The 21,671-nt window shown below is 38.6% G+C and overlaps 1 protein-coding gene across 3 annotated transcripts in view; it reads left to right on the forward strand.

Moving 5' to 3' along the window:
• Positions 1-2,489: 2,489 nt before the first annotated feature.
• The window catches only part of LOC139757018 (probable tRNA (uracil-O(2)-)-methyltransferase), a 65,812-nt gene continuing 46,630 nt past the window's right edge, over positions 2,490-21,671 (forward strand). For 2 of the 3 annotated variants that reach the window (XM_071676981.1, XM_071676983.1), the window contains exons 1-3: positions 8,033-8,123; positions 11,104-11,151; positions 16,896-17,556. In XM_071676981.1, the coding sequence (XP_071533082.1) occupies positions 16,902-17,556 (655 nt within the window). In that variant the 5' untranslated portion in view covers positions 8,033-8,123; positions 11,104-11,151; positions 16,896-16,901. Of the gene's footprint in view, positions 2,630-8,032; positions 8,124-11,103; positions 11,152-16,895; positions 17,557-21,671 lie in introns of those variants that run through there. The other variant, XM_071676982.1, reaches the window with a different exon arrangement.

A 21,671-nucleotide genomic window follows, 5' to 3' on the forward strand; every position in this document is an offset into this window, starting at 1 on the left:
CCTATCTAAATGTTCCTACTGACTACTACTATCTATTGCTTACACCATTTTGCCAAAAGACAGGGCTAGCACGGAGTAGTCACCACAGGAAATCTAGAGTTAAGAAGAATGAGCTGCGTGAGTTAAGTGTTGCATGTAACAGGGAGAGAGATTTTAAATGTTTCTAGACAGCATGCCAGCAGTATACACGTAGGGGAGGCAGAAAGAAAAGACAGCTACCTTGGTCAGAGGAGTGCAACTTGACAATAAATGAAATGCTAGCTCGCTATACGGTTATCACTAACCCTCCTGATACCCAGGCGGATATTACTGGTAATATACCTCTCTGGTCATTGGCTGCCTACCAGGTGTTCTTAAGATAGAGATATAGAAATTATTCTACTGATATATTAGATTGATAATTTGCTGTAAAGAATCAGACATTCATAGTGACATTAATGGACTTAAAATAGCACAAGATAACCAAGCAAAAAATTAGTGGAAAGACAAGAAAATAAATATGAATGGCTCTTAAGGTGAAGGGGAAATGAAATTGAGCAAAAAATGTCAACAGAACATTCAAAGTGAAAAAAATGGAAGAACTGAGAGACTGAAGTCAAAATTTCAAAATGCAAAGTAACAATACAGAATGGAAAATACTTGGAGAATATCTTGAACAAAACATTACCAGAAGTATAAAAACATTTTAGCAAAGTTTAGTAAAGTGCTCGTGTAAAGAGGTAGTGGAAAGCAGATAATCACAGAACTATATGAGAATCAAGAAAAAAAAAATGGTTTTACAGGAGATATAACAAATGTTATAATCATATTGATATATTGGGCTAACTTGCTGTACATGAAGTCATTCGTAGTGACAATAATTGACTTCAGAAAATACACAAGATTCTGTTAACAGAAGTATGAATTCAGATATCAATAAAATACACAGTTCACCAAACACTGATCCATAAAATTGTATTTTTCATTAAAATGACAAAAAGTAGAATTAACTGAAATAAGGATACACCACACTTTAAATCGGTAACAAATTTATACAGGAAATGGAAGTAAAGAGAGAGTTTGGAAATATATATTTCACAAAAATATACTTTGCAGATGACTGACTATTATTAGCAGATACGTTGGGTGAAGATATAGAAATAATTGATGTATTTACAACAGTGATGGAGAATGGGTCGCCTATAAGTAAAAAGAATAGGAACAGAGTTGTCTTTAATATCAAAGAATCATTGTAGATACCAGGCGATAATAATAAAAAAGGTCAAGAGATAGGGGAAATTAGAAGATATGCTGCCACTGTAAGCAGGTACAACAGTACCAGTTAGACTTTGGACATAAGGGGCCCCGGCGGTGATTCTCTCTCTCTTACTAGGAAGAACATCCCAAATTACGACAGCAAACTGCTTGTGTAATATTTTATGTAGCGGTGACCAAGTGAGGGCGAGGTTGTCACAAAGTTGAAATTGGATTAAATGAGATTTATAAAGGATTTGATAAAAGAGCTCAGTCCCTGATCCTAGGACAGCCTTGTCTCTATAGCCTTCCGACTTATCTTTAAAGGAAATAGTCTATTTGAATTGCAGAGTCCTCAACTATTTTCCTCGGCCTAAATTGAATAAATTGCATAACCAAAAAAAATATATAAATGGATACACTTCAAATTTCAGGAAATGTTGTAAACGCGTTGGAAGCAGTAAAATACACAAACGAAGGGAAATAGGGCCAAGAATTGTGAAAGGACTAAGTACTAGCAATGCACCGTGGTCGAAAATGGCAATGATTTACTTTGATTACGAGTATAAAGAGAGAGAAAAAAAGGAACAGATTAATGGATAAATACGACAGGTGTGTTAAAGATTCGCCATGGCTAATTCTGTCAAGGAATTTGTTACTGAAAGGCTTTTTTTGGTGGTGGGTCGTTCGTGGCGAGGGTGTTGGGGGGGGGGGGGGTTTAATCATGTCGTGGTGGATTTATTTGTTATGTTACTTGTGAATGATGGCGACAAAAAAAAAATGATATCTCTAGTAGGACAATCTGATAATATGACAAATGAAGGAATAGGAGACATGAAAATGAGATGGGGAAAAGCAAAGTAAAAAAGCTTGGAAAGTGATTGAATTTGCGGAAAAACTGAGTATAAAGGGAAAAACTGCCTTTAAAATCTGACCATAATGTACAAAATTAGGTGAAAAGGAAAAAAAGAAGATAAGTAAATCGAAACTTTAAAAAAAAACTAAAAATATCTCCATATGTATACGAGAATCCAGAATCCGGATTACCTTAGATCACATTTACAGAATCCGGATTACATTAGATCACATTTCCAGTGTAAACAGAGTGGAGGAAAGAAATGGAGTGGCGGTTGGAAAACCATATTCATACCATTCTGGGCAAGTGTGATCATTCTGTAGCACTTAATTAGAAAGTCTGGCTGTAAATGCCATTGGGATATAACGTGAATATCATTTCGTCTATTGGAAGAAAAAAAAAAGAATGGTGGGAACAGGTTGTGTTTTGCGAGCCCCTTCCACGATCGAGACGTCCAAGCAACTTTATAAACATCTTATGAGGGAGTGCAAGAAGCTGCCCAAAGAATCCCAGGCTTATTACCGGCATAACATACGACAGGTAAGTCAGCCAGACTTGGATCAGAGTGTAATTCGTAACTGCTGGTCACATACCTACGTTTAGAGTGGTTAGTTTGCCGACAGATGTCTAATTGGCGGCACGGGCGGTATAACACGTTGCTGTGATTAGTCAGATTAGTTCGGCATCTATAATAACCTTTTGGATTCTGAGACATTTTGTGTGCGATAGGGCTATAGTGGTGAGGGGGATGTTCTGAAATGATAGAAGTGTAACAACATTGTTGTTGATATTTGTTTGGGATCATGCTATCATCTGTTTGTTTACATCGGGTGCCTTACTAGTACATTTTTGTGAGTGTGACTGATGTATTCACTCAAAATTATTGAAAATTAAGATCAACCTATATTATTAGGGAGGTTTGGTGGGCTCTTCATTGGTTTTGCATACTTTTTGAAAAGTTAGACTATTATCTGTCAATCTGATCTCTGACGCCTGTTCCTGATGGGAACTTCCACGAGGAGGCGGCCACGGCAAAAGGGTCCCCATAACCGGTGAACTCCGGTGCTGCTGCTTAGCCTTAAGCGACTCGCCCTTGATTGGCCAATGGCAGAGGGCGCAGTTTTTTCAGAGGCTTCTACCTAATGTTTCCACCAACTACTGTTACCTTATGTGTTAACTAAATACTCCAACTTATTACTGCTATCTAATACTCCTAGTGTTGTTACACACTACTTATATTTAATGTTTCCTTCTAATGCTCCCACTTCTTAATGTTCTTACCTATTGCTTCTGTTTATTGCTTCTACCATTTTATCAAAAGGCAGGGCTAGCACATAGCGATTACTGCTGAGAAATCTAGTTAGGAAGAATGAGCTGTGTGAATTAAGTGTTTGTCAAGTGTTATGTGTGACAAGGGGAGGTTGTATGTTTGTGGACAGAATGCCGGCAGCCCGCTTATGAGTTTGGTAGAAAAAAAAAGAGACAGCTATCTGGGTTAAAGGAGTGCAACATGACAACCAATGAAGTGCTGGCTCTCAATGCAGCCGTCTGACTCTGTCGATACCCAGGCAGGTGTACTGGTAATGTACCTCCCTGTCTTTGGCTGCATACCAACCACTACCTACATATATTACCTGCCTCATATTTACCGAAGTATACTACTGCCATTTAATTTTATATTGGTCAGAATATAATGCTCTGAATCATGCACTACAGGCACCATGCCTTCATCCTCTCAGTCGAAACCCTCCCATATAATTTCTCAGGAAGATTATTAGGTTCAGTGGGATTGAGAGACAAGGAAATTGGGATGAAGTTTGAGTGGAGGAAAATTGGAGGAAGTGAAGTGTTTTAGATATCTGGGAGTGGATTTAGCAGGGAATGGAACCATGGAAGTGGAAGTGAGTCACAGGGTGGGGGAGGGGGGTGAAGGTTCTGGGAGCAATGAAGAATGCGTGGAAAGAGAGAATGTTGTCTCAGAGAGCAAAGATGGGTTTGTTTGAAGGAATAGTAGTTCCAAAAAGTTATATGGTTGCAAAGCATGGGCTGGGGGTTGTACAGAGGAGGGTGGATGTGTTGGAAATGAAATGTTTGAGGACAATATGTGGTGTAAGGTGGTTTGATGAAGTAATGGAAAGGTAAGAGAGATGTGTGGAAATGAAAAGTGTGGTTGAGAGAGCAGAAGTGGGTGTGTTGAAATGGTTTGGGCATATGGAAAGAATGAGTGAGGATAGATTGAGAAAGAGGACTTATTTGTCTGAGGTGGAGGGAACAAGAAGTGGGAGACCAAATTGGAGGTGGAAGGATGGATTGAAAAAGATTTTGAGTAATCAGGGCTTGAGCATACAGGAAGATGAACGGTGTGCAAGTGAATTGGAATGATTCGGTATACCAGGGTCAACATACTGTCAATGGATTCGAGGGCATGTGAAATGTCTAGGGTAAACTATGGAAAGATCTGTGGGGCCTGAACTTGGATAGGGAGGTGTGATTTTGTTGCATTACACATGACTGCTAGAGACTGAGTTTGAATGAACTTGGCCTTTTTGTCTGTGTTCCTGGTGCTACCTCGCTGGGGAGGGGTGCTGTTTCTTGTGTGCCAGGGTGACGACGGGAATGGATGAAGGCACCAAGTATGAATATGTACATGTGTATATATGTATATGTGTGTATGTATATGTATATATACATTGAAATGTATATGTATGTATATGTGTGTGTATGGGTGTTTATGTATATATATATATATATGTGCATTTGAATGGTTAGGCCATTCTTCGTCTGTTTCCTTGGGCTACCTCGCTGACGTGGGAAACAGCGATTAAGTATAATAAAAGATATAATATAATACATATTTTTTTTTTTTTCTATTTTATACTTTGTCGCTGTCTCCCGCGTTTGCGAGGTAGCGCAAGGAAACAGACGAAAGAAATGGCCCAACCCCCCCCCCCATACACATGTATGTACATACGTCCACACACGCAAATATACATACCTACACAGCTTTCCATGGTTTACCCCAGACGCTTCACATGCCTTGATTCAATCCACTGACAGCACGTCAACCCCGGTATACCACATCGCTCCAATTCACTCTATTCCTTGCCCTCCTTTCACCCTCCTGCATGTTCAGGCCCCGATCACACAAAATCTTTTTCACTCCATCTTTCCACCTCCAATTTGGTCTCCCTCTTCTCCTCGTTCCCTCCACCTCCGACACATATATCCTCTTGGTCAATCTTTCCTCACTCATCCTCTCCATGTGCCCAAACCACTTCAAAACACCCTCTTCTGCTCTCTCAACCACGCTCTTTTTATTTCCACACATCTCTCTTACCCTTACGTTACTCACTCGATCAAACCACCTCACACCACACATTGTCCTCAAACATCTCATTTCCAGCACATCCATCCTCCTGCGCACAACTCTATCCATAGCCCACGCCTCGCAACCATACAACATTGTTGGAACCACTATTCCTTCAAACATACCCATTTTTGCTTTCCGAGGTAATGTTCTCGACTTCCACACATTCTTCAAGGCCCCCAGAATTTTCGCCCCCTCCCCCACCCTATGATCCACTTCCGCTTCCATGGTTCCATCCGCTGCCAGATCCACTCCCACAAAACTTTCCATGGCTTCACATGCCCTGGTTCAATCCATTGACAGCACGTTGACCCCAGTGTACCACATCATTCCAATTCACTGTATTCCTTGCATGCCTTTCACCCTCCTGTATGTTCAGGCCCTGATCGCTCAAAATCTTTTTTACTTATCCTTCCACCTCCAATTTGGTCTCCCACTTCTTGTTCCCTCCACCTCTGACACATATATCCTCTTCGTCAATCTTTCCTCACTCATTCTCTCCATGTGACCAAACCATTTCAATACACCTTCTGCTCTCTCAACCACACTTTATTACCACACATCTCTCTTACCCTGTCATTACTTACTCGATCAAACCACCTCACACCACATATTGTCCTCAAACATCTCATTTCCAACACATCCACCCTCCTCTGCACAACCCTATCACAACCCATGCCTCACAACCATATAACATTGCTGGAACCACTATTCCTTCAAACATGCCCATTTTTGCTCTCTGCGATAATGTTCTGCCCTTCCACACATTCTTCAACACTCTCAGAACCTTCGCTCCCTCCCCCACTCTGTGACTCCCTTCCGCTTCCATGGTTCGATCTGCTGCCAAATCCATTCTCAGATATTTAAAACACTTCACTTCCTCCAGTTTTTCTCCATTCAAACTTACCTCCCAATTGACTTGTCGCTCATCCCTACTGTACCTAATAACCTTGCTCTTATTCACATTTACTCTGAGCTTTCTTCTTTCGCACATTTTGCCACACTCAGTCACCAACTTCTGCAGTTTCTCACCTGAATCAGCCACCAGTGCTGTATCATCAGCGAATAACAACTGACTCTTTTCCCAAGCCCTCTCATCCCCAACAGACTGCATACTTGCCCCTTTCTCCATAACTCTTGCATTCACCTCCCTAACAACCCCATCCATAAACAAATTAAACACCCATGGAGACAACACACACCCCTTCCGCAAACTGACATTCACTGAGAACCAATCACTTTCCTCTCTTCCTACTCGTACACATGCTTTACATCCTCGATAAAAACCTTTCACTGCTTCTAGCAACTTACCTCCCACACCATGTACTCTTAATACCTTCCACAGAGTATCTCTATCAACTCTATCATATGCCTTCTCCAGATCCATAAATGCTACATACAAATCCATATGTTTTTCTAAGTATTTCTCACCTCCATTTTTCAAAGCAAACACCTGATCCACACATCCTCTACTGCATTATACATGACAGCTAGAGACTGAGTGTGAACAAATGTGGCCTTTATTGTCTTTTCCTAGCACTACCTGGTGCACATGTGGGGGGAGGGGTTTGTTATTTCATGTGTGGTGGGGTGGCGATGGGAATGAATAAAGGTAGACAGTATGAATTATGTACATGTGTATATATATATATGTCTCTGTGTGTATATATATGTATATGTTGAGATGTATAGGTATGTATATTTGTGTGTGTGGACATGTATATATATACATGTGTATGTGGGTGGGTTGGGCCATTGTTTTGTCTATTTCCTGTTTCCTTGTGCTACCTCGCTAACGCGGTAGACAGCGACAAAAAAAAAAAAAAATGAAATTAAAAAATATACGATCACCAATTTTTGTGCCTCTCCCTCACTTTAGTTGCCCCTGAGTACACATAGGATTCCCAACTGAAGAGAGGGATACATATAAATAGTTTACAATCTATTTTTGTAATAGTACGTAGAAACTGAAAAAAACAGTGAAGCTGTAGTCCAGATTAGAGGTACACAATTGTAGATTGCAAGCCAGATCCCGATTGTGATGAGCTTTCCTTTGAACCCCAACCTCCTCCCTTTTTGGTTATTGACTTGCACATGAAATAGAAAAAGCTTGAGGAGAGTTTTCTTTTACAGTATGTCTGTAATTGGTAGAATTTCATAAAATCATAAATTGTATTATCTCAAAAATAATTTTTCCAGTTATTTTGAGAGCCCACATCAGCCTGATATAAATCATATATACTCTTTTATGTTTTTTATTATGTTATTAAACCTTCTATTCAGATCTTTACCACCTATGAATTTTGTGTGACTAGACCTGCATTAATTGTTAATGAGTAGATCTGTTCAACAGTGAATACACATAGAGATGAAGGTATTGGAGAGTGAAGCAGGACTGAGTAGTGTTAAGACAGTAACTAAGCTGTCCAACACCAAAGATTGGCAGCTGTTTAGTGCCATGGTAAAAGACGAAAGTGGAACATTGATTACTTCAAATTTTTACAAGTACTTATTGTATTATGTCATTCATATAGTTTTTCATTAAGCATGACTTTATTGAATTTTCTTTAACAGGGTTTTAATCAGCATAGTGATGAGACAGACCCAGAACGTATATCTCAGATAATTAATAGAGCTGTAGAAGATGGGAAGTGGATTGTTGATAAGGTAAGATATTCAGAGTTGTGGACTAAATAACTAGGTTATCGTAAAATCTCATTTTTAAACGTGTTTTTTGTGATCTGTGAATTACTAACTTGTAGATATCATTATGATACCATATTAAAGTCCTTATTTTGTTTGTTAGGAATAAAGTGGGCATTGTGCTGTTGATCTATCAGTGTTTTGTAATCAAGCCTCATTTTCACAAGGTATGGCATGACAGAATGATTCATAAAATTCTTGAAATATGTAAATAAGATCGGGTTTAGATGAGTGAAAAACAATGTCTCTCCATCATGGTTTCCTGCAAGCAAGAATATATTTTAAGGAAGATATTTCTTGGAATATATTCTTTCTAACCCTCATTTTCCATTGAGAAAGCACTAGCCTTCACTCATCCTTAGTAAACCACCCAACCCCTTTGCACATTGCCTTTCTAATAACATTATCCCCTCCACACATTAGGTTCATTATGACCTTTAGGTCAGGAAGAGCTGCACTATATTTTTGGTAATTGGATGGATTTTCCTCTAACCGATTCATTTTTTCATTTGAAATAATGTACATTCTTTGATAATGTAAGATTGATACTCTCTCACATAAAACCACAAAATAAAAAAAGACTATGTGACGATGTCATGTGTTTTAGTTTTCAGTGCAGTCAACTCAAGTCTTCCAGAATAAAACAGGTGGAGCATAGTGAGCTCTGTATAACAAAAGAGTGAATATCTGAGCTTTACATTGGTGAAATTGGAAATTGAATATGAGTTATAGTAAGGCTAATGAATAGAAAAATAGAATATTAACAAACCTTCAAAATTGTTCATTATCTTTTTAGTTTTTGCCAATACTTTTGTTTTTCTTCATTTTTTATAATTCTGTTGGTTAATATAAGTGTCTGGGTATGTTATGGTGGTTTTTGAATTTTGCTACCATGTATGATTTGTCTGTAAGCAGTGTTAAAAAATCCATCCTCACAACGTGTGCTGTTATATTACGTAATGGAATTATACAACTGTGTAATCTTAAAAGCATTATACAGATACAATAAATATATATTTTATAACAGTCTTAACAGTCTTACTTTTTGGTATGTTATATATTTGAGGAAGTTGTCCAGGATGTGGTTAAGGGAGTTGTACAGGGTGTGGTTGGTTGGGTAGGGGTGGTAGTGTGGAGAGGAGTAGATGGTTGCACCTATTATATTTGCTGAGCGCTATTTAGCTCTGGCTGGGTAGAAGTGGCAGTAGAAGGGAAGTCATGTTGCAAGGGTGCTTCTTGTCTGCCCTGCAATATCATTGTGCCTTTGGGAAGAACAACCAGAATCCAACAAAACAGACTTTGGTATATAATTGCTTCCATCAAACTCTATGTTGAATTCATGCTGTACTGGCATAGTTGTTTGTGATCATCTAAACTTCTAAAGCAGTGACCAGACGCAAGCCATGAGCATGCATGTAGGAGGTCATTGTAATGAGATTGAACAAATGTGGTGGGTTATGTTATAAGAGCTTTAATATTCCAGCATATAACAACACACTTTTTTTGATAACACTTCACAATACTTTGGATTACTTTTGGAGAGGGATGAGACATTTATCATATGCACAGTGGAGCATTTGTTCTGAAACACAGCAGCATTTCACACTCAAATAGTTGTTACAAGCTTGAACTAATGAGATATCATAGAAAACACCTTTATAAAACACAATGGAAACAGTTTTACACGTAAATGTTACTGCTCAGTGGAGAGCAGAAGTGTGTGAGAGGGACTAGAGAAAATTTTAAAGAGCTAGCATGCAGCATGGCTGCTTGGAGGTAACTGATGCACTTATAATGCACATGCACACTTCATCTGGTTGCCGTGTATCTCAGTAGAGTTAGATTATCATGAGAGAGCAGGCTTCAAGGAATGATACTTCCAAAAGCCAGAATGATTTTTTTTTTGTGATGTAACTTGTGTCAGGTGCAGATTGGACGAGACTAGACATTGATGCAGTTGTTGTTTCATGGTGCATGAGGGTGATAGTATGAACACAGCTGTTTTCATGTTTCCTGGTTCCACCAGCAGCCAAGCATTGAAGTCCACCAGGCTAATGTCATTGACCCACTCATTGCCAACCTTTCACGAGCTCAAAATTTGCAGATTGTGGGTGCGAGTCCATTGTGGTCACATTTGATACAGAGAAAGCTTTTTGAAGTAAAAGGAAGGGAATGGAGGGTAGACAAAGAAATACAGGAAAAAATTCTTGTAGGACACTGCCTTGGAGAGAAAAGGTTTCTCAGTCTTCAAAACACATTCCACTCTTTAGCAGTCTGGCCCACAAGCATGAGAGCATACTCACATGAAGGAGAAGGACTTAGAGAAAAACACTTGAAAGACTAAACTGTAAAGCAAAAACTACCCCAAATGGTGATTTGGACATTCACTGAAGTTCAACTCTTTTGAAGGTAGAAGAAAAGTGCCAGAGACTCTTACTCTTCTTATTCCCTTCAATGAAAGGTTCTAAGGAAGGCCAAGATGGAGGCCACCTTCTCACGTGTAGTCTAGCACAAAGCCCAAATTTACCTAATGACACAGGTTCGTAATCCACAGATGGAAAATTCTCACAGGAGGTGTTGCAAGGAACCAGGGTGAATAAGTCATGGTTAATATCTGCAAAAGTCCTAAAGCCTGTGCTTAACTTCAGTTTCTTGATCAACCTCATGGAGGGAACAGAGTCAAAGGTTTTGTGGCAGCTCAAGAACACACTCTACTTATGCATCTCTTTTGTTTAGATGATTGGTCGCTTTTATCATGAGTCCATGAGGATATTTGTGTGTGTATTCAGTCTACTATATGGAATTTTTCATAAATCATGTGGGTAAATGTTCAAGTGATGTTTTGAAGTAATTTATGAATTTGATTATTATGTAATCTTTGCTGTATGCAAAAAAAAAAGATGGAGTGATATAGGTGCTTTAACATATATTTCTCTCTTTCCAGTACTCAAAACTCCAGTAAAGGTTGAACTCATAAGGAACACTGAAACAGGTAATCTAAGCCTTTCCTTGTTAGATACTCAGGGGTACACTGAATATGAAAGAGAGCTTGAAACTGAAAGGGAAGTAATCAAAATCATTTAAGAACTAAGAAAAAATTGATTGAAAATTGAGAGAGATTTAATAAAAAATTAAATATGTATCATGATATGGTCTTATAGGAAAATTCAGCTTATATCTTATAATAGGCTTGTTAAAAAGATCTTATTTACTTGTATTCCACTTGACATGTCACATATGATGGGCTGTAGATTGGGACTGTATGGCAGAGGGTGCATGTGTTGGAAGTGAAGTGTTTGAGAACAATTTATGGTGTGTGGTGGTTTGACAAAGAGGATGTGTGTCAGGAGTGGAAAGAACAAGAATAGGGAGACCAAATTGGAGATGGAAAGATGGAGTGAAAAAGATTTTGAGTGATTGGGGCCAAAACATGCAGGAGGGTGAAAGGCATGTACAAGATAGAGTGAAATAGAATGATGTGGTATGCATGGTTGATGTGCTGTCATTGGACTGCACCAGGGCTTTTGAAGCATCTGGAGTAAACCATAGAAAGGTGTGTGGGGCCTGGTTGTGGTTAGGGAGCTGTGGTTTCTGTGCATTATACATGACAGCTAAAGAGTAGATGTGAGCAGATGTGGCCTTTCTTCATCTGCTCTTGGCACTATCTCACTAACACTGGAAATGGCAATCATGAATGAAAAAACTTTAAAACAAATAGGATGTTGAAGAAAGAGGTACAGTATGTTTCAGCAGTATATTACTGATGATTGAACAAACAGTATTACTTTAACCTGTAAAGAACCAAGCCCTAGAAGTTCAACGGAGTCCCAGATGGGTTTATCAAAAAATTCAGTAAGATATTTTAGTGAAAGAGGCATTTGGACGATTTTTGCAGGGAAATATTGCAACTGACTGGGAGATGTATAAAAGAAAGAGGTAAGAGGTCAAGAGAAAGGTGCAAGAGGTGAAGAAGGCAAATGAGAGTTGGGGTGAGAGAGTATCATCAAACTTTAGGGAGAATAAAAAGATGTTTGGGAAGGAGGTAAATAAAGTGTGTAAGACAAGAGAACAAATGGGAACATCGGTGAAGGGGGCAAATGGGGAGGTAATAACAAGTAGTGGTGAAGTGAGAAGGAGATGGTGTGAGTATTTTGAAGGTTTGTTGAATGTATTTGATGATAGTGTGGGAGATATAGGGTGTTTTGGTCGAGGTGGTGTGTGAAGTGAGAGGGTCAGGGAGTATGCTTTGGTAAATAGGGAAGAGGTAGTGAAAGTGTTGCAGGTGAAAGCCAGCAAGGCGGTGGGTTTGGATGGTATTGCAATGGAATTTATTGAAAAAGGGGATGACTTGTTGTTGACTGGTTGGTGAGGATATTTGATATATGCATGGTTCATAGTGAAGTGCCTGAGGATTGTCGGAATGCATGTATAGTCCCATCTATAAAGGCAAAGGGGATAAAGGTGAGTGTTCACATTACAGAGCTATAACTTTGTTGAGTATTCCTGGAAAATTATATGGAAGGGTATTGATTGAGAGGGCCAAGGCATGTACAGAGCGTCAGATTGAGGAGGAGCAGTGTGGTTTCAGAAGGGGTAGAGGATATGTGGATCAGGTGTTTGCTTTGAAGAATGTATGTAAGAAATACTTAGAAAAACAGATAGATTTGTATGTAACATTTATGGATCTGGTGAGAAACGGTTGTGAGTGGTGGGTTGATGAAATAAAGCTGCTAGTGAAGAAGAAAAGAGATGTGTATGGGCGGTATATGCAGGGAAGGAGTGTGAGTGATTGGCAGATGCAGGGGATGGAAAAGAGGGCAATTGAGAGTTGGGATGAGAGAGTATCAGCAAAGTCGAGAGAGAGTAAGATGTTTTAGGAGGAGGTTGATAATGTGAGAAAAGTGAAAATAAATGGGAACTTCAGTGAAGGGGAGCAAATGATGTGGTAATGAGGCAAAGAGGAGATGGAGTGAGTATTTGAAAGACTTGAGTGTGTTTTATGATATGATGGCAGATATAGGATGTTTGGGCCAGGAAGGGTATGGCAATTGGTTTGATGAAGACAAAGGGTGGTAGCCTTGTGAAAGATGAAACATGACAAGGTATTTGGCATGGATGGTATTGCAGTTGATTTTTCAAGAGGGGAGGTGACTGTGTTGTTGATTGGTTAGCTAGGATAGTCGTTGTAAGTATGGATCATGGTGAGGTTCCTGAGAATTAGAAGACTGCATATATAGTGCCTTTGTATGAAGTACACACAGAGTGTCAGATTGGGTGTAAGCAGTGTGGTTTCAGGAGTGACTTGAGGGTATGTGGATCTGGTGTTTTCTTTGAGAAACTGGAGGGTATGTATGTAGCATTTATGGATATGAAGAAAGCAAATGATAGGATTGATAGAGGTGCATTTTGGAAGCTGTCGTGAATATATAGTATTGGAGGAAAGCTCTTTGAAGCAGTGAGGTGTTTTTATCAAGAAAATAAACCCTGTGTATGAGTAAGTAGAGAGAGGGGTGAGTGGTTCCAGGTACAGGTGGGTCTGCATGAGGATAGCGGGATGCTACCTTGGTTGTTTAATGTGTTTGTGGATGGGATGGTGAGGGAGGTAAAATGTAAGGGTTTTGGAAAGAGGGGCAGGCGTAGCATCTGTGAGAGGACCTGGGAAGTGAGTCAGCTTTTATTTGCTGATGTCGGCACTGGTGGCAGATTGGAAGTTGCTGTCTTGAGTTTAGGAGTATGTGTGAAAGGAGAGTTGTGAGTAAATATGAATAAAAGTAAGGTTATTAGGTTTAATACTGCAAAGAGACTGGTTAGGCAGGGTGTAAGTTTGAATGGAGAAAAACTGGGGGAAGTGAAGTGTTTTAGATACCTAGGAGTGGACATGTTAGGAAGTGGAACCATGGAAGGTTCTGGAAGCATTGAGGAATGTGTAGAAAAAGCGGTCGTTTTCTGGGAGGGCGAAAATGGTTATGTTTAAAGGTAAGATAGTCCCAACAATGTTGTATGGATGCAAGATATGGGCTATAGATGAGAATGTATGGAAGAGGATGGTTGTATTGGAAATAAAATGTTTAAGTACAATGTGTGTTGCTAGGAGAGTTTATTGAGTAAATAATGAGAGGATAAGAGATTTGGTAGCAAGAAGAGTATGACTGAGAGAGCTGTAGAGGTTATGCTGAAATGGTGTGGACATGTGGGGAAAATGAGTGGGGAAAGGTTGAGAAAGAAGATATATATATATATACATATATTTGGGGAAGAGCAGTGTGGTTTCGGAAGTGGTAGAGGATGTGTGGATCAGGTGTTTGCTTTGAAGAATGTATGTGAGAAATACTTAGAAAAGCAAATGGATTTGTATGTAGCATTTATGGATCTGGAGAAGGCATATGATAGAGTTGATAGAGATGCTCTGTGGAAGGTATTAAGAATATATGGTGTGGGAGGCAAGTTGTTAGAAGCAGTGAAAAGTTTTTATCGAGGATGTAAGGCATGTGTACGTGTAGGAAGAGAGGAAAGTGATTGGTTCTCAGTGAATGTAGGTTTGCGGCAGGGGTGTGTGATGTCTCCATGGTTGTTTAATTTGTTTATGGATGGGGTTGTTAGGGAGGTGAATGCAAGAGTCTTGGAAAGAGAGGCAAGTATGAAGTCTGTTGGGGATGAGAGAGCTTGGGAAGTGAGTCAGTTGTTGTTCGCTGATGATACAGCGCTGGTGGCTGATTCATGTGAGAAACTGCAGAAGCTGGTGACTGAGTTTGGTAAAGTGTGTGAAAGAAGAAAGTTAAGAGTAAATGTGAATAAGAGCAAGGTTATTAGGTACAGTAGGGTTGAGGGTCAAGTCAATTGGGAGGTGAGTTTGAATGGAGAAAAACTGGAGGAAGTGAAGTGTTTTAGATATCTGGGAGTGGATCTGGCAGCGGATGGAACCATGGAAGCGGAAGTGGATCATAGGGTGGGGGAGGGGGCGAAAATTCTGGGAGCCTTGAAGAATGTGTGGAAGTCGAGAACATTATCTCGGAAAGCAAAAATGGGTATGTTTGAAGGAATAGTGGTTCCAACAATGTTGTATGGTTGCGAGGCGTGGGCTATGGATAGAGTTGTGCGCAGGAGGATGGATGTGCTGGAAATGAGATGTTTGAGGACAATATGTGGTGTGAGGTGGTTTGATCGAGTAAGTAACGTAAGGGTAAGAGAGATGTGTGGAAATAAAAAGAGCGTGGTTGAGAGAGCAGAAGAGGGTGTTTTGAAATGGTTCGGGCACATGGAGAGAATGAGTGAGGAAAGATTGACCAAGAGAATATATGTGTCGGAGGTGGAGGGAACGAGGAGAAGAGGGAGACCAAATTGGAGGTGGAAAGATGGAGTGAAAAAGATTTTGTGTGATTGGGGCCTGAACATGCTGGAGGGTGAAAGGAGGGCAAGGAATAGAGTGATTTGGAGCGATGTGGTATACCGGGGTTGACGTGCTGGCAGTGGATTGAATCAAGGCATGTGAAGCGTCCGGGGTAAACCATGGAAAGCTGTGTAGGTATGTATATTTGCGTGTGTGGACGTATGTATATACATGTGTATGGGGAGGGTTGGGCCATTTCTTTCGTCTGTTTCCTTGCGCTACCTCGCAAACGCGGGAGACAGCGACAAAGTATAAAAAAAAAAAAAAAAAAAAAAATATAGGTGTGTTTGAAGTGGTGTTCTCAGAGAGAGGTGAGACCAAATTGGAAATGTAAGGATGAAGTGAAAATGATTTTCATTGCTCAGGGCCTGAGCATGCTAGGTGGTGGGTGATAAAAGGCATGCGTAGGGCATGGGATAGAGTGCATTGGAGTAGTGTGCTTTACAAGGGTTGACATGTTTTCTAGGGTATTTAATGGAGCTGGGGGAGCCAGGATGTTGCTAAGGGGATGTGTTTTCATCACATTACACATGTCAGCTGGAGTGTGATTGAATAAGGCCCTTTCTTTGTCTGTTCTGGTGCTACCTTTCTTCTGTAGGAAATGGCAAACAAAAATAAAAGAGGAAGAAAATTTGAATGAAGATAGTAAGTCTTATTTTTTTTCTGTGGAACCTCAGTGGTATTTTGTGATTTTATGCTTAGTTCTTTGGGCATATATGAACTAATTAGTTTTTACGGTTTTCTCATTATGTCAGAGGTTATACAGAAACTGTTGGAAAGGGAAGAGGAAGGAGACATGAGATCACTTTTCAGAAACTCTTCCCTTATTGTAGTTACTGCATATTATCACTGATCTCATTCCTGTATTGGTAGCTTGTGTACCCCATTAACTTGTACAGCTTCATCCTCTTCTCTTTTGCCCCTGTAATTTCACTTTGTTATAAACTTATTATATTTCCTCATGTGATTGGAAATGCATACATTAATTCTAAAGTTCCAGTTTATTCCAGTCCTCCTCTCTCTCCTGCACCTAAATCCATTCACAATTTTACTGGTAATTCGGAAGCATTGCTGAACACTGTAGTTGTAATTTTTGTTAATATATTTTTTTTTTGTAATTAAAAAAAGATTGTTGAACACTTTTGTAATGTTGTTTATGTACTTTTTCTGCTAATTCAAAAATATAGCTGAACACTTGTAATTTTGTTTATGCCTTTTTATGGTAATTCAGAAACATTATTAAATGCTGTTATTATAACGTTGTATTACCTTTGCATTTCAATCCTTCTCTCTTTCCCTCTCCTGACAGTACTTTTCTTGGATAGATAATTCAGGAATTTCATTTTTAGATTAATATGGAAGAAATTATTGAAGAGGTCCCATTGGAGGCTGTTCCTAACCAGTTCTGGGGTGCAGTGAAAATCTACACAGAGAAGCCTCACATTATTAATCGTAGAATATGTGGAACTGTTAACTTGTGGATTGGTGTTTCAACTGATGATTTCTGTAGAGAGAATGTGTTGAAGTTGCTGAGGGAAGTCCTTAACCATGATTTTGACAAAGAATTAGAAAATTTTTCTGAAACACCACACATCATAAATGATCATGATAAAAATTGTAAGTATGTCCCAGTTAGCTGTTATACCAGAAATGCAGAGGTAACAGCCAGCTCATTTATTAACAATCAAGATGAAGCTGCAGACTGTGAAAATGATGTTACTCTTCTACCGAATATTAAGAAAATATGTCATGACCAAGGATTTAGAACTATTCTGCAAGAAAACAGTGACTCAAGCTGCATTACAAGTGCATGTCATTGTGAAAATTTAGAAGATGGTGAGCCTATAAGTGAATTCCAAGCTCCCAGAATTACTAATGTCAAGAACATACACTTGAATATTCCTTGGCAGCACATTCTGGAAACCAAAACTACAGGGATTGCTGTGATTAGGAGAGCACTACCTAAACAACTGAAGAAATTTACCTCAGTGTTAGAGGTTGTCCTGATAGGTAAGACCTCACCCTTGTCAGAATCCATATAGGTTCTGTTTAGCATAAAACATTGTGCCAAACTTATTGCATGTTCCATTTAATGATTATAGAATCAGAATGGATTGAATTAATTATATTTTTTTTTCTTCAAAATTTATTAGTATATGCATGATTTGCTTTAAGTATAGTGTTCTACAAAAGACCAATATAAGGGAATTCTGTATAAAGATATGCTCTCATGATAAAAGAGGGAAATTTAGCTCCTAGCGGATGCAAGTACCCATTTTAATGAAGACTCCAGTTTAGTAAATTTTCATGCATACACCTCAGCTATCTCACTTTTTAAGTGGTTACTGTTTTAGTGATTTTGCATTTAAACTACTTCTGTTTTACTACTTAGCAGATCTTCACTTTTGCATTTGTTATATTTGGTCGATGTATTACCACATAGTGTTTGTTGTTTGCTGTGAACATATGCATAGTACTTTGATTTCATCAGTGTTCCACAGATATAATACCCCCAAAGTGTCCAAGTTCTTTTGATAATGAAGAGCCTTCCCATGAAGAAGTGTAAGGAAATATTAATTTTAGACACAAAACTGGAGATACATGGAAGGCTTGAGAGTAGTGAGGGACCCTAGGTGGTTTGATACCATTGCATCATTTGAGTGTTCTGTCAGTTATGAGAAATGCAGGTAAAGGTAAGAGTATGTCAGCTATGAGTGAAATATATAATAGAGTGAGAAATCCTGTAGTAAAAAAAAAAGATAAAGAATACTGGCTTAGTGGGTAGAAGACCTAAACCAAAAATTGATACTATTAAGTTTTGATAAGATTTGTTCAAAAGCATCGTAGATATGCAGCTACTTGGTTCATAAGTGGAAGATTGAATCATGCATAACTGATTTTTGCTTTTTATTTGATGTTAAATCTCTTATTGCATAGTGTAAATAGTTTGTATTAAACACTTTTTGAATTTTGTGTTTAGAAGAGCTAGTGTTTTGGTTTAGGGGTCTTGAAGGTAACTCCCACTGTTCCCATTGAAACCATTATTCATTTTAAGGAATTTTATATACAGACTGTTCTCCAGGAATGCACTCCCATTTAAAATGAATAGCTGTAATAGCATTTTACTGCACATGTCATTTGATATCTATTTTACTCAACAGTAAATTTAGTTTTTCCCTTCATGAAAAGATGTTGATCTCAGGCAAGTGTAGATAAGTACAGGTTGTATGAGAGGGTGGTGGAGCTGTAGGACTTGTTAATGTTATAAGGATGGCCTAGCACTGAAGCTCCATCATCATACTTTAGTTTTTTGATTACTTTCTGTCTTGTTTTAAAGATTAGCATTTATTTCATCTTCATTTGTAGAAGCATCTTGTAAGATATTTTGAGAATGTCATATCATGAACAAATATTGATTCACATCCATGATAACTGTGCAGCTTCACCGATGGAGCATTAAATTGGCCTATGGCATAGATTGGCTACCCTTCCCAGAATTTATTGTGATTGTCATATATTATTTACTTCTCTTGTATCATAAGTGATTTAAGATGCTCTAACTTTTTCATCACTTTTAGACAAGTTTTCATTAGTAATTTAAGATGCTTTAACTTTTTTATCACTTTTAGACAAGTTTTCATTAGTAATTTAAGATACTTGAACTTTTTCATCACTTTCAGACAAGTGTTACAAAAAGATTACTGTACTGTACTTGTACTTCTTTACAGTTGTTAGCATTATTTTGGTATTATTTTATTACTACTATTTTATGGTAGTTATACAAGGTTTGAAGATTTTAGCTTTTCTGTTTTTTTTTTCCAGATAGTTTACATGAGTTTACATGAGAAAGTCAGAAAACAGGAGGCCTGATTGGCCCATGACTAGGTTGTCTGGTGAAAAAAAGTTTAACTTGACAATGAAATGTAGTTCCGCTAAGCAGCTTTTAAGCTATCACTGACTGCCCACTGCTGCACATTAGCCTTCTGCTCTCCCCATTGCTGCTATCGTTTATATAGTTTATTTCTGGTGTTCTTCTCAGTATACCTGAATTTATAGAATATTTGTCTAAATGACTTTCAGGGTATTTACAGCCTTAGCATTCACCACATCTGATGGTAACTTATTCTAGTGCTCAGCTCACCTATAGGAAAAGATGCTTTTTCCTACATCCATACTACATCTTTTAGCTTTGAGTTTTATTCTATCTGTCCTGGTAGCCACATTTTCATGTATTTTGAAAAGATGTTCATGATTTACCATGTCAAACTTGTTCAGAATTTTGAACACTTGGATTAAGTTGCCATAAAGTCTACTTTTTTAAGGGAAAAGATATTTTAGCCTCTCCTTTTGCCAGATTTCTAAGGATTGGGACCAATTTTGTCAGGCATCTTTGTACTTGCTCTAATTTTCCCTGTCTTTTTTGTTGTTTGGGGATTAAAACTGGACTGCATATTCAAGGTGTGGCCTTATTAGATAATTATAAAGTATGAGAATTCTTTCAGATGTTTTGTAATCTATCTTTCTGGCTATGAAACCTAATATTTTGTTGCCTTTTTTTACTTGCTGCTTGACACTCTATAGTGTGCTTCAGATTGTTGCTTATGACAACTCCCAGGTCCTTTTCTTCATTTATTTTAGTTAGAGAGTTTCTGAATAGTTTGTTGTTGTAACATATATTCTTGTCTCCGAAGTGTATAACTTTACACTTGTCTACATTAAACTTCATTTACCATTTATCTGACCATTCTGCTAGTAAGTTAAGATCTCTTTGAATCATTTTGCAGTCCCACTTGTTTACATCTCTACCTCCTAGTTTAGTATCATTGGCAAATTTAGAGATGTGAGATATGAGGTCGAGTTCTAGGTCATTGATATATATTATGAAAAGAATTGTGCCTAGGACCAACCCCTGTGGTACACCACTTGTTACATCTAGCCAGTCTGAGGCTCATCATTTAATACTACAGGTACACCACTGATTTTCCGGCACTCTTGGTTCCAAAGCCTTGCTGGATTAAGTATTTTACCGGACCAACTGTGGTCACGTAATAATGATAATTCATCAACACACCTCTAACCCACTAATTATGCATCTCCCGTGTCTAAAGTATACCATGGGCTGCTAGAAATTTAAATTAAACAAATATTGAATGTAAAGCGAATAAATAAATGAAATGCATTATACACCTGCTCAGGAATGAGGTGCTTGTCAGCTACGAGTTTTGCAAATTCTTCCTCATACTCAGCAGCTCCATCGTGGTTTACAGACCGCTTTTCTCAGCACACTTTATTCATGGAAATTCCATGACTCTTCTTGAATCTTTGAAGCCATCCTTCACTATAGTTACACTCATGTTGTGATTTAAGTTCTTTATGGAATTACTTATCCTGGTTCATTTTCATGCTTCCTGACAAGTCCACTCCATCACTCTGATGCTGTCGAAACCATTCCATCATCACTCGATCGTGCTCAGTGCTCTTACCATCTTTCATAGTTTTTCTAATTGTCATTTGCTTCTTGGAATCGCTGTCTGCATAGAATTTCAGTATAATCTCCCTTTGCTTCTTTATATCATAAACAGTTGATGAACCAATACTGTAGATGTCACACAGCTTATGCACCGAAACACCAAGGTCCATTTTTTTCAACAGTTCTACTTAATCTTGGATCGATATGGACTGGTATTTACGTTTGACACCATGACTGACACTCATATGTCTTAAAAGCCATAAATTTAAGCAAAATAAGCTAAGAATCTCACAGAATTGCAGTATCACCACCAGCAAGTGCAATGTAAAGAATGTAAATAAGTGCTCCCTACACACAATGCAATCTGTGGCCGCCCAGTAAACTAGTCTGGTGGCCGCGGTAATTTCAAGTTCCCTCACATAATTTTGTCGTGACTAAAGGAGGTACTGAACCATCAGTCGCTGGAAATTCGGTCGTGTGCCTGTACTCACTGCTTTCTTCTAGTAAGCCAGTCTTTGATCTATTTACATAGTTCTCCATCCATTTCGTGGGCTTTGATTCTAATGTAAAGGTCTTTTGTGAGGTACATCATTGGAAAGCCTTTTGGAAATCTAATTATACTACATAAGACGGTACTTTTTAATCCCAATTCTGA

This window comes from Panulirus ornatus, chromosome 24, assembly GCF_036320965.1.
Source record: "Panulirus ornatus isolate Po-2019 chromosome 24, ASM3632096v1, whole genome shotgun sequence".
Classification (NCBI taxonomy): Eukaryota; Metazoa; Arthropoda; class Malacostraca; order Decapoda; family Palinuridae; genus Panulirus; species Panulirus ornatus.